Source organism: Eutrigla gurnardus, assembly GCF_963514095.1.
Source record: "Eutrigla gurnardus genome assembly, chromosome: 5".
Taxonomy (NCBI): domain Eukaryota; kingdom Metazoa; phylum Chordata; class Actinopteri; order Perciformes; family Triglidae; genus Eutrigla; species Eutrigla gurnardus.
Window position 1 is genome coordinate 16,352,531 of NC_139919.1, and position 13,051 is coordinate 16,365,581.

At 41.8% G+C, this 13,051-nt stretch overlaps 1 protein-coding gene across 3 annotated transcripts in view; it reads left to right on the plus strand.

Moving 5' to 3' along the window:
* atp8a1 (ATPase phospholipid transporting 8A1) overlaps window positions 1–13,051 on the plus strand; it is a 98,029-nt gene that overhangs the window by 73,017 nt on the left and 11,961 nt on the right. For all 3 annotated transcript variants that reach the window (XM_084010079.1, XM_084010081.1, XM_084010080.1), the window contains 6 exons: window positions 1,517–1,591; window positions 3,168–3,290; window positions 7,396–7,474; window positions 8,681–8,742; window positions 9,011–9,067; window positions 9,413–9,520. In XM_084010079.1, coding sequence (XP_083866205.1) covers window positions 1,517–1,591; window positions 3,168–3,290; window positions 7,396–7,474; window positions 8,681–8,742; window positions 9,011–9,067; window positions 9,413–9,520 — 504 coding nt within the window. The remainder of the gene's footprint in view (window positions 1–1,516; window positions 1,592–3,167; window positions 3,291–7,395; window positions 7,475–8,680; window positions 8,743–9,010; window positions 9,068–9,412; window positions 9,521–13,051) is intronic.

Consider the following 13,051-nt stretch of genomic DNA (forward strand, 5'->3'; position numbering starts at 1 on the left):
CCCACCCCCGCCACCTCACCAGGGGAATGAAGGGTGGGTGAGTGGGGGGCGACAGACATTTGTTTTCCTGCATATGCTTACACGATTAAATGGGAAGGGCCAATGGCAGATTGGTAGTGGTTATGTAGAGATTGGCAGCGGGCTGGTGGGGCCCTAAAATAGGCTTTGTCCCAATCTGAGAATTTGTAGCAGTTCATGCCTTCATAATGAAGTTAAATGAAGCAAGGAAATGCTTGGTTGGCCATGGCCAAAACACGGCACCCCTGATGTTCCCCTGACAGATCTGGCATGAGCAAGAACTGGTTCTGTACCACAAACTGACAAACTGGGATTCAACTTCAAACAAGCAGTTTACAGATTGTACATACAGTTTTCTCTCCAGGATGTAAGACAAATCTAATTTCCAACAATACAATAAAAATATAGCAAATTGTGCATTCCATTTTTCCTTCTAAGTTCTTTATTCCAACTTCTCTAGTTGCACATTAATATGGTCCATTTGGAATGCCTGGCTTCTGTCCTGATCCTAGAGCCATTGTTTTGTTCAGATAAGTTTGACTAATCAAGATATGTGATAAGTCTCATCTCCACCCAGCATATGGTTTATATTTTCTCTGTCTCCCCTTCCTGCCACAATATATCAAAGTCTCCATCATTCAGAGTCCCACAGCCCTGGCTTTGCCCCTATAACTAACCTCGTCTGTCACCTGCTTGTCTTCAGATGGATCAAGGAGGGAAATAGTGGGCTTTATATATGTTTGTAGGTAATCATGTGATGAATCCTGTCAGCAATTTACTTTGTTGAGGTGGCATCTGGTGGTCTAGGCTTTCCCACCGTCCCACATTTTTCCCTGATTTGTTCTGTTGTGGCCTTTCTCTGCCTTTCCTGAGTTTGAAACCTGGACTAACTTAGACTAATGACATGTTGATCACAGGTCAGTACTTCAAACAAACCCACATTAGTTTTAGGATAATTTAGTTATTTTTTATTTTTATTTGATTTACTCCCTTAATGAACATTTTTGCAAGATGCATCACCCTTGCACTGATTTCAGATATATATCAGCAGTAGCTGTTTGTTCTTTGAGATTTTTCATATTATAAGAGACCCAGTCTCTTCCTGAAGTCTCTGTTGTTATAAGACAGCGAGGAATGTAGTGTGACAGAAGAATAGATTATTAGTCTTTAGACATAGCGAGCCCTTCTTAAATCTGATAATGGTAACGACCCTCCCTATCACTAATGGAAAGCATATACTGAAAGGGCATTTAGAAAGACTAGACATTTAGCCTTTTCATCGTCTAGCTTGGGTGAAGCCTACTGTTTCAAATTCTTGACTAAGTGACTGATTCAGCCAGCCAACTGATTAAAATAACAGAGAAAAGGATATATGAGTAAACCATCCTTGTCATCTCAGTTTGTTACTAAAAATGACGAGCTCTATAACATATTTAACTGTTGCTTTTTGTTCTTATTTTTAATATTTTTATTCATGTGATTTTTCTTTCTCCCTTAGATCTGGTTCGCGTTTGTCAATGGCTTCTCAGGCCAGATCCTGTTTGAACGCTGGTGCATCGGCTTATACAACGTGGTGAGTGTTTATAAGTTACTCTCTAAAGAGTCCACTTTACTTCTTTTACCCCTCTGCTCTCTCACATAGAACTGATTTGCCACGGTGCCCTAAAACTGATCCCTTTTTTGCCTGACTATGTCATCAACATCTTTAAAAATGTCTCCATTATTTATGGCCTGTTGTCAAGTCCATATTCCCTCTGTGCCCTAAACTATGTACTGAATACGAAAGAACAACAGCTTTGCGTGCCCCAAAGAGTGTAGTTAGCAAGGGCAGCTACGTTTGAATGATAAAAAGAATATGAGGAATGGAGCAGCAACTAAGCGGGCTGCTGATGTAGGGGGTCCCTCATGGCTCTTTAATGGGACCACTCCTAATGAACTCATATTTCATATCTGTCATGAATTAAGTTGAAGTAAAACATGTGCATCTGCAATCCTAATATTTAATACCATGTCGTTAAGCCCACAAGGAGTTGAGATGTAACTTTAAACAGTTTATTAAAATCAACTCAATTCAATAAACAAATATTAATGAGAGGAGTGTGAAGTGAAATGTACCTACATTCCTGATCAGTCTCAAATGGAAGTAATCTATAGGAGGGACAAACTGTCAACTGAGATGGATATTTCAGCAGCCCTGCCTCTTCCATTCATTTCATAATAAACCACCACCATAGACCCAGTACTGTATTTGGGGTGGTGGGAAGAGGGTTCAGTCTTTCACTTTATCCAAAATGGAGGGAATTCCTCTGGCTCAGTGGGAGTTTGTCAGAAGCAGTGGGCTGAATCCGCCCTCAATGGAGATCTTCCTGGGCCTGGCTGTGAATAAGAAAGGAGTCCAGTGGAGCATGTCCTGTGGCCCGCTGGTCCTGCAGACTGAGCCTACACACTCCCACTCCAGATGGGGTTTCACGGAACTCACACCAACTGACCCACTGATCCCCCCCAGCCACACAATACCATCACTCCTCTCCCTGCAGCTGCTATATAGAACAACATTACAACACCGCTAAGAAATTACAGTATAGCTTGGCTTAAATACTTGTTTCTTAGTCAAGAGCATTGCAGATGTTCATTGGAGATGGGGTTTGCATATTAACAGACTTAAAGACATAACACCGTAAGAAACCCTGAAGGGTTTTAATGTGAAAGGTCTTCACTGATGTACAATAAAACATGGGGAACGTGGAGAACAAAATTAAGCTTCTTATATGAATGTAGCATATTGAGATGATGAAGACAAACATCTACCATAAATGACAAATAGACAACTATTTACAGTGTGCATACAGTCGTTTTATGAATTTGGTAATGTAACGTGATTCTGACTTTGGTTTGCATACAAATATATTTATTAATTCCAAAAAAATACTTGTTTCATCAGTCACATGTGGTTGAAAGCTCTGGGGGGGAAAAAAAGTTTCCATGCTTAACAATCATAACAAGAGGTATTTGAGTGTCATAAGTTATGAGTTCAGTTATTGTTTGTGTGGGTTACAGTTGTTGGAAATTGAAATATTTGTGTGAAACCAAATAATCATATTTTATCTCAAATTTACAACGGACTTTTTCTATGTGTTTTTGTTATGCAGATCTTCACTGCTCTGCCTCCTCTCACTCTGGGAATATTTGAGCGGTCCTGCAGGAAAGAGAACATGCTGAAATACCCAGAACTCTACAAATCCTCCCAGAATGCTATGGGCTTCAATACAAAGGTAACACAACACTTCCCCTTTTTCTTTATTTGCTCACAACAAGATTCAAACACTATTAGAGGATGTTTTAATTTAATTTCTTCTTGTTGCAGTTACTTGTTGTATAATGTTGAGTACTTTCCCTTAAGGGGATATTTTAAGCAAATATCTATCTGTATAAGTTATTGTCATGGCTTAAAATACTATTTAGATTCATCATCTCTGGAAGATGATTTCATGTTCAACTTCTAAAAGGGAATATCGTGACCTGTAATGTTGGTAATTTCCTACAGCTCCACTAGTGTCATCAAACGCTCACAAATCTGGTCATTTTGACTTTGTATGAGATTAATTTTGTGCTCCACCACACTAATGATAAGGTGAAATTGTCCTGCTCTTACACCCAATTAACATCAAATTAATGACACAAGATGTTCCTGTCGTGTTGTTGTTCAGGACTGATGCATCTCTCGTCACAGTGACCTGGCAGCTGTCAGTGGGTCTCCAGTTGTAGCCTAGTTTGGCCTGGCTTGACCTATTCTGTCTGGCAGCGGGGGCTGTCCGTTAGCTTTCCCCCGCTGGTAATAAAGATGTCTCCTCCTTTCTCCATGCTGAGCCATAGCCCTGGACCCTCCTCACAGGCGTGGTGACCTGGTTAGCACAGCATGGAGGTGGATTAAAGACGGATTGGCCATGGCGGTCAGGGGCAGGGAAGGTCAGATGGGTTGAGGGATGCAGCAGAAAGAATTGGAGGAAGGAGGGAATAGAGAGAGCGTGCTGTCATTGTGCGACAGCGTTTGTTGCGGAAAATTATGCAATTTGTTTAAGTGAGGGAGTTGTTTGTTCTTAGAGCATAGCTGTCAGATTGTGTTTAGCCCATCCAAGACCACACTGAATGTATGAGTGTCCATCTTCAGTTTTACTGAGCAAAGACTACTTACTTCTCTTCCAATGACAGTTTTCAGATTGACCTAGTTAAGTATAAATAAAATATATTTAATATAATATTTATAAGTTACAAGGGGACAGCAAGCCCATTTAAACCAAGCCAGCAAAAGTCATTGGAATCTCAAATTACTGATAGCGTGATTTATTGGAACAACAGTGTCTAATGTCTAGAGCTGCAGCGAGTTGATTAATCAATTTGTCATTTGTGAATTTCGTGCTTTGCTTTGTCGTTTACGATAGTTCATTAAATAATATTGGGTTTTCATCTGTTGTTCCAATAAAGCAAGCAATTTGAATACATAACCCCCCATGGGGTGTGGTTCATTTAACAAACTGTCAAAAAAAAAAAAAAAATGAGAGATTGTAAAGTCATTGGTCACAGCGGGGTCTCTGCTTCGACCTGCTGTCGTAGCTCCGGCAGGAGGTGGAGATATCACTGACACCACACTGCTGGAGGCCCAGGTCGTCTTGCTGGGCACGGGAGAATCAGAGCCAGGGCTGCACAAGGCAGATAGTGAACCCTGCTGTAGTAAAATGAGAGATTTTCTTAAGGGACTCTGTTGCTCAGAAACACTACCGTTTTCGTCCACAGAGGCCGCTAAAATAAACTCAAACTTAACGTTCCTCGTAGTAGCTGAAGAAATGGAGGTAATTTGGTGTCAAACCAGACGTCCCATACACAATGTATGTGCTCTTTGTTGTCTTTGTGGATAAATTGTCTATATTCCATCAGTAATGCTGTAGATCAGAGATAAATGTGTCCTCACAACTGCTGATTTAATTGGCCAAAATGTTTTATTGAAATGGTGGGGTGGATTTTCCCTTCATTCTCTTGAAGACTTTCGAGGACTGCCAAAAAAGGGTCAAAAAAGTTTGCGTCTGATAGTTAGAAGCAAATGTACCTCAATTTTGTTTGGGCCACATTTTCCAAGACCCATAAATGATGACTCGGCCAGGTCAGCAGGTTGTTTTTGCTGGCTTGTCCACTCTTTTCCTGAGGTATTTTCCTTGCAGCTGGCCCGAGGCAAGGCGAGAAAATCCAGCAGGAATTTGGCCCCTCGAAGCCTGTCTTTCTGCACGCCTGGCTCTTTTGTACACAACAGATACTGTCTTTCTGAATTAAAGCTGTTTGTGTTGAGGTGAAAGAAGGGAGTGACCAAGGGTGTTAGAAAATCGAGGCGTGGTTTCAACTGTGCCGCCTGTTCACTTTTAATTACATATACCTGACACTTGAGTCACTCTAATAAACCAGGCTCCCCTTCGTGTGGTCGTTGTAATTACAGCGGTTTACCAGCCACTATCGCCTCTTTTACAGCACGTTTCCCTCCTGTTTCACTTACTTACCTCACTGGTTCAAAAAGAAACGGGAAGGAGTCGGCAGCTCTGGAAATATTTGGCTCAATTTTAATTACTGGCCATTGGTTTGGAGGAGATCCCTAGCAACTTGCTGAGACGCAAGGCAAATAAAGAGAGCAGGGTGGCTGGGAGGTGAAAGGGAGGATCCCACTGTGACAAATGATTTTGAACATTTATTGATTTCATTAGCATTTTTTATTGTGGAGGGGAACGTAGGGCTTGTTTGCACCCCCAACCGTTTTTTTGGAATGGGATAATTGAGGAGCAGTGTGAAAGAGAGTCTGTCAATGGAGGACTAATTGGCATAAGCTTGATGTGATTGTAACATTAGTGATAATTTAGTCCACGTTTGACCACAGAGGTAGAGGGGTGGGGGTTGGTTTCAGACGGCCCTCACTTAGTTTATTGGGTTTTGTGTACACAGTGGGAGGGAGAGGTAATCCCGAGGGGGGAGGGGGGTGCTGCTGTGGCACTTTGTTGGTTGATAGGAAAGGTGAGGGGGTTATGCCACAGAGGCCAAGGTGTATTACAAAGACTCATTGTCTAGAAGAAGACTTTTCCTTTCACTGTCCTGATTTACTCCTCTCCTCCTGCTCTTCCACTATTTTGGAATAACCCCGCACTGTAAAGCAGTACTAATAGTTAATTTAAAATGACTGGAATCTGTGGAAATCTCCAGAAAGTTTGACTTTCAGGGTGTCCGACGTGTCTTGAACAAGCCATGTTTTATGTTTTCCTGACAGATTTGCTGAAATTGTCGAAAAGAGTGTTTTTAAGAAAGCGAGCCTCTAACCTGTCGCCTGCCAAGAACAGATGATTAAAAAGAGGCCAAAGATTAAAATGTGATGTTTTTTCTGTTTTTATTTTTCCTCCGTCAGCCGCTTACTCTTTGGTTTTGATGAATTTTCAGCTCTCAGAAGTAACACCGCCGTCTGGGTCAGCACAGGGAGGAAAAGGGGGCACAAATGTGGAGCGTTTTTTTGGCAGAATAGATTTCACGGCTGTTTCATGCTACATCGCCCATTCGTGTTGTGTTTGGCTCTGGTGTTGCATAATGTAAATTTGAAACAAGGTGGTTTTGGAGTGGGAGTATTGATTTAAACGACTCATCCAAAGTCTGCATGCTTACATACACAGACACACACGCAGACTGCGGTCCACACCACGATTTTCCAGGCCCTTAATAATTACCATGAAAACAGTTTAATCTCTGTCAGGCCTGTCGGTCTCCATGTGTGTGTTTTTAGACTGATTTCTGCTTGTTTAAACTCTCCTCTGTCATTTATTTCTACACCAGTTTTAATTCTCACATGAATGGGCCAAAGCTAATGAAATGTAATGAGAGGAAACCCTCACACTAGCAGCACATATTTTAATGTCGTAAAATGTTGTTATTGTCAAGGTATTTTACAGCTTCTTATGCTTTATTCTGTTAAATTCAATGTAATCTTTTTTTAAAAACAACAAGTTAAAACCTGCATACTGACGTCCACTTGCCTTTCACTGCTCATACACACACTCGGCAGCCTCTCTCTCCCCCATAACACACACACAGAGGATATACAACGTGTCTGTCAGCGGGGTGGCCATTCAGCAAGGAGGCCCCGACAAAACCGCCACTTAGCCTAGCGCTGGGCTGGCACAAAGGGCCCAGGTCAGGGGTCACTTGGAAGGCTGGAGCTCCCCACACCCTTTTCTCATGCTGTTTTTCTCTCTGTCTCCCTCTCTCTTCTTTGAATCCTGCCGCCTCCCACCCCCCAACCCTCTCCTCCTCCTCCTCCCTGCCTCCTTCCCCTCCATCCTTGTCCCGTCCTTTTTGCAGGTCTTCTGGGCCCATTGTCTGAACGGCCTCTTCCACTCCGTCATCCTCTTCTGGGTCCCCCTTAAAGCCTTCCAGCATGGTAAGTAGCTCCCAGAGACTCTGCCACGGTCCTCTGTGGACTCGGCATATGAAGAGGGAGGACAGTCAAACACACATACTTTGTCTTAATTAGTTTCTCTCTTCATCCGCCTCAGTCATGAATTACAAACATGTGTGTGCTCCGGCAAGAGCAACACACTAACCAGCGTATATATTCGTTTGCACCAGCTCATGTGTGCACACAACGACCTGCTGAAATTATTTTGCACAGTTATTCGCACTTACTTCATTTTATAAACACACGGATACAAACTTCACAGGTGGTTTTTCAGTGCAGACAATTATGCTTTTTGAATTAATCAATTCATCATTGATGAATTAGATTTACATTACAGTTACTTTATGTATCCGTATAAGGCCAGTTGTGCATGTTTGTGCACATTAAGATGCAACGTTTCTGTGTGCGAGCACAGAGAGAATGGGGATCTTGTGGCTTAAGTCTTGGCTTGCCAGAGCAGAGGACCACACAAGCTTGTGCCTGCTCTCCAAACAAAGGCTCCAAGCCCCTTCACTCTGACTGACAGGCTGTCAGCAAAGCCTCAGCGCACACCAGACATGTGACCAGCCGGAAGTTAAGGGAAAGGGAGCCTCTTTTTCTTTCTTGGCAGTCGCACCACTGCTGATATTTTAGACTCAGCCCAAACCCACGTGGGCAGTTTGGAGCAATATGGCTGTTTAATTTGCAGTTAATTTCTATTTTATTAATTCAGGAAATTCGTATCACCTCTGTTTTAGGAAAAGTGTTCTCAGTAGGTTGGATTCCAATTTAATGGCAGGATAAATAACCCATTTTGTCAGAAAAACAGTCATGTTCTTTCTATTTCAGTTGTGAATTAGCCAGGACCATTTCTGACCGTGATTAATGCACCCAATTCAGCTTTTCAGTCTTACTGATGGCTTTTCATAGAAACACTCTTTCCTAGTTGCGACAGACAGACTTAACATTCCAACCTCTCTCAAAGGGCAGTAATGGAAGTGGTGTTTGTCTGTGGTTTTCACGACATCTTTAACTGTCTTTAACAGCGTTTTACATCAAACCTCACACTGAGATGTACCAAAAGTAATATCCTACATGCTGTCTGGTTGTTTACTCTTTGCATCACCTAATGGATCTTTGAGTGAAACCCTAGAGCTGAAAAGAGACAGATTTGTCCCTAAAAGCTTCTGTTGTTGATTCCCTTCACAGATACAGTTTTTGGCAACGGAGGAACTCCAGACTATCTCCTCTTAGGCAACATGGTTTACACAGTAAGTGCACCAATCTTCTTGACAGGCAGTGTTCTGCGGTGTTAAATGGTTCAGGAGTCTGGGCCAAGTGTTATCCAATTTCTGTGACTAAACATCAGTTGGACTTATTTTCCTCCTGCCTTTCTTTTATCTCTGCTGATGCTTTTTAAGTTTTTAATTCTGTACAGTATGTACAACAAAGAAATATACCTGATGTACTTTCTTTGACCAGTTTCAGTATTGAAGAGGGACATTGTTTAATGTCAGTGTGATTTTTGTTTTTCCACAGTTCGTGGTCATCACAGTTTGTCTTAAAGCCGGCATTGAGACCTCATCCTGGACCATGGTAAGCTTTATCCTCCCTCACTAAGGTTCTGTCGTCTCTTTCCACTTCCTGCATTTTACATGACCACTGATACTTGTGACATATTTTACATCCTCTTCTTATCTCCATGTCTCTTTATGGTTTCGATTCCCACTGAGCTTGTAACTGTAAACCCAGTGAAATTACATGTTGCATACGGTAACTCCTTCAAGCTGCTAGAAGCCACTCGGTGTGTACTTTTATGCACAAATACTAAAAATGGCTATGAACAAGACAATATAAAGGACCAAATCCAATTAGTAACGCTCAAATCTCCAGTAAATTAACACCCTTAACAATGTTTCTTCTCTTATTCTCCACTAACAGTTCAGTCACATCGCTATCTGGGGAAGCATCGGCCTGTGGGTGGTGTTTTTTATCATCTACTCCTCCCTGTGGCCCCTCATCCCTTTGGCTCCCGACATGTCAGGAGAGGTAAGTACATACATGCTAGTATGAACTTACACATACTTACACATCTACGCATCTAGAGGCTAGCATTTCAGGTATCCTGCAGGTCACACAGGATTCATACGGACAGGAATTATATTGAAAATAGGTCAGAAGAGATGCATCGATCACCAGATACAGCTGATTCTGGACCAGAAAAATGTACATGCATGAGGCATGATGGTTCACCCCGCCCTGCATAGCAGCACAGACCGTTGATTATTTGTCAAAGCCACAGTTGCCGAATCGCAATGACATTTGAGAGTGACTCTTCTGCAAACAGATCGAGGTCTCTCTACCTCTCCTGTTGTCAGTAGGTGTGGCCAGACAGCAGGATGCAGGATCATTTTGTACAAATACACAGTTTTAGATAGATAAATAATTTCTTTCTGGCCTACATGCAGAGTGTATTATTGTCTCTGATATGCAAATACTATTTTGCTCATATGAACATAGACATTTCCCATTAAAATGAAGTTACAAAAATATTTGTCATCCAAAAAAATTGGACTTGTTGAGACTTGTTCTGTAGTATCAGTATTTGTTGAATGTGAATATGCAGTTATAATATGAATATACACAGGAACGGGATGGGAGTTATTTTGTTGCGGGGGAATGGGACAGGCATGACATCCATGCACTCTCTCGACTTCCTCCGGTACAAAAGAAACTGCTGATATAATTGTCAGTCACTGACAGACCTCATACCTCATTCCGCGACAGCTACACTCTGGTGGGAAATATCAGACTTAAACTTGACATAGGTCTTTGTAATGAGAGCCAGAGGGGTGTAAACTGTCAGATCTCTGGCTTGTGTTGCATAATGACTTAATTGGGCCAATTAGCCTCGTGTTTGTGTTACATTGGCCTCCCTCGGAGTATCCACAGGTGAGAAACAGTGAAGCAATCTTATACACACATATACACACTAATGTACCTAAAATCTGCACAGCAATCACCAGCATAGACCTTTTACATAACTTCATGAAATCTATAAAAAAAACATTATCAAATTAAAAAAGGCCCCTCATTTTTTACAATGTTTACTTGTTTGAGATGTTATTTACATGTAAAAGGGGCTTCTGTCTCACTGGGTCACCACAGGTGGTCAATGAGAGCCTATTAACCACAGGTGACATTTCCCAGTGCATTCTGGGGATGAGAATTAAGCATCTTTTCATTAGGGAACAAGAACACAGTAGGAGGGTATTCAAAGAAAAAGGCTGGCAGCAAACAGCATGAGGTAGAAGAATATTTGTCTATCTGGGATTCTGTGTGTGTGTGTGTCCTGTTTGAGATCATGCTTCTGGCATTTGGGGATTCAGTGAATGTGTATATTGTAACTCAGATCATCACAGAGCTATTAGATCACTTTTCATAACTGTTCATAATCAGAGGTCATATTGGATGGGAAACTCCAAATGTCAAATGTGAGATAATTTGGAACAAACCTGAGAATATACCTGATTGGCAGCTCACTAGAAATATCTTTAACGGGGCAAATATATATATATATATATATATATATATATATATATATATATATATGGAACTGGATACTGTGTTGGAGGCGTGGCCTTGTTTATTGCTATGAAAGTTGCTCTGTGGTGCATAAAGCAAAAAGGTGAAATTACCTGGATCGTCCTTCAGTCTTCCGAGCCCACAGATAAAGTGCACTAGCGTTTCTTTTAACCCCGCCTCCCAGCCCTTGATCCAGCCTCGGTCTTGGGCTCATTCACATGAACAGAGGAAGGAAAGTAACTCTGGATTTGGCTGTTAGAGAATCATAAAACGTTTATGACCTCATGATTTTAATACGGGCTATTAAAGTACTATAAAACTGATTTACCCAAAACAAAATTATCTTGATTTACAGACGTCTCTTTCCCAATGTAAGGATATGAGAAAAAAATGCTTCGGGCCCAATGGCATCACGTGATGTACCCAGAAATTGTAATTCCACTGTTTGGCCACTATGTAAAATTTGCTGGTTGGAAGCTTAGAATAAAAAGCTGTGTTTTAAGAAGGGAACCTCATTTACGGCAGACTTTGTTTGCATTGCAGTTGTTTTCTCTAACTGTAAGTGAGTGGTTAACAGTATTTTTTATAATTTTAAGTCCATGATGTCTGGTCACTTATGAATAACAAATGTAACCAACTACGCACACACAACAAACACAGAGTTGGGGGGGTGTATTAGCTTCACCCTCCCCTGTTGATGAAGCCTGGTGCTTTCATCCAGGCCCCGCAGCACTTGACTGAAGACAGTAATGGTGTCCTGTGGGTAGCTGGTAACCCTACGCCCCTGCCCCAACTCAGGGATGCCAGTACATCATCAAACAGAAACACATCTCTACGAAACCCGAGAAGGCATCAGAGACCTTGTAGCCACTGAAGAGCAGGATTATTCTCAACCCTCATGTAGCCTCACATATTTCACCACAGCCTCCTCCACTAGAGTACTTGAGTCTTCACTTCTTCTTTTTTTTTTATGCTGTCCGGCCTTCCATCTATTTTCTTTTGCTTCTTTTCTTTTAATTTTCCATCAGCTTTTCCCTCTTTGTTCTCTTCCAACCCCCCCTCACCCTGCCAGTTGAAAAACTGCCTGAGGGCCAACAATATAACAGACACCAGAACTTCTTTCTCCTCCTGTTTCTGCTCTCACTCACTACCCAGCCGGCCGCCTTTAACAAGAGACGTTAAGCAGCGCTCAGCGTCATGTGAACACATTCATCAGTGTCAGGCTAAGTATTCTTTGGAGAATTGACTAGACAGGTGCAGAATCCCTCCACAAAAAACGCTAGTAGTACCCTTTTCACAGGTACTCCCAAAACTGGCTCATCCCATTTGCACCTCATAAAAATCTGACACGGTTATCAAAAGAAAATGTGAGATTATTCTTTCCAAGCCATGTAATCGGCCTCACTAAGCGGCTTAGCTTCACCTCAGGAGATGTCTGTTGTAGGCTCTGTCACACTGACCTGCTGCCTGCTGACTATCCTCTGTTATCAACACCGCCGTCTCCTCTACAGTTCATCCCTTCTCTCGCCTCGCTTCTCACACACACACCTTTTTGCTATTTTCCAATTTCTGCTCAGTGATAAGAAACTGTTTTTTCCAGTAAGGAATCAATTTATTAAGAAGTTTGTTGATGCGTGGCGTGCCATGAATATTTTTATGAAATGTGGTGGAAAGCGTGCAGCATGGCCCGAGGAAGAATCCATTAATCTCTGGAGAGGATCTGAATCACTGGCCAGATACACAAGTCATTTTTCACTTTTGTTAACATTGCAAAATAGGGCGTATCATGGCTGTGATGTCGATTTGTGCTCTTATAGTTTTATTGCGAGTCAGGAATGAAAGATTCCACAGAATAATTAAAGAGAGCTTTGATGACATTTTGGGGCTTAATCCAGCTACATTTCAATTCATCAGTTTTGTAAATTTGGTCAGTAAATCTGAGTAAAACATGGACTTAATTTGAATAATGTGTGCATCCTCACTCAGATACTGTAG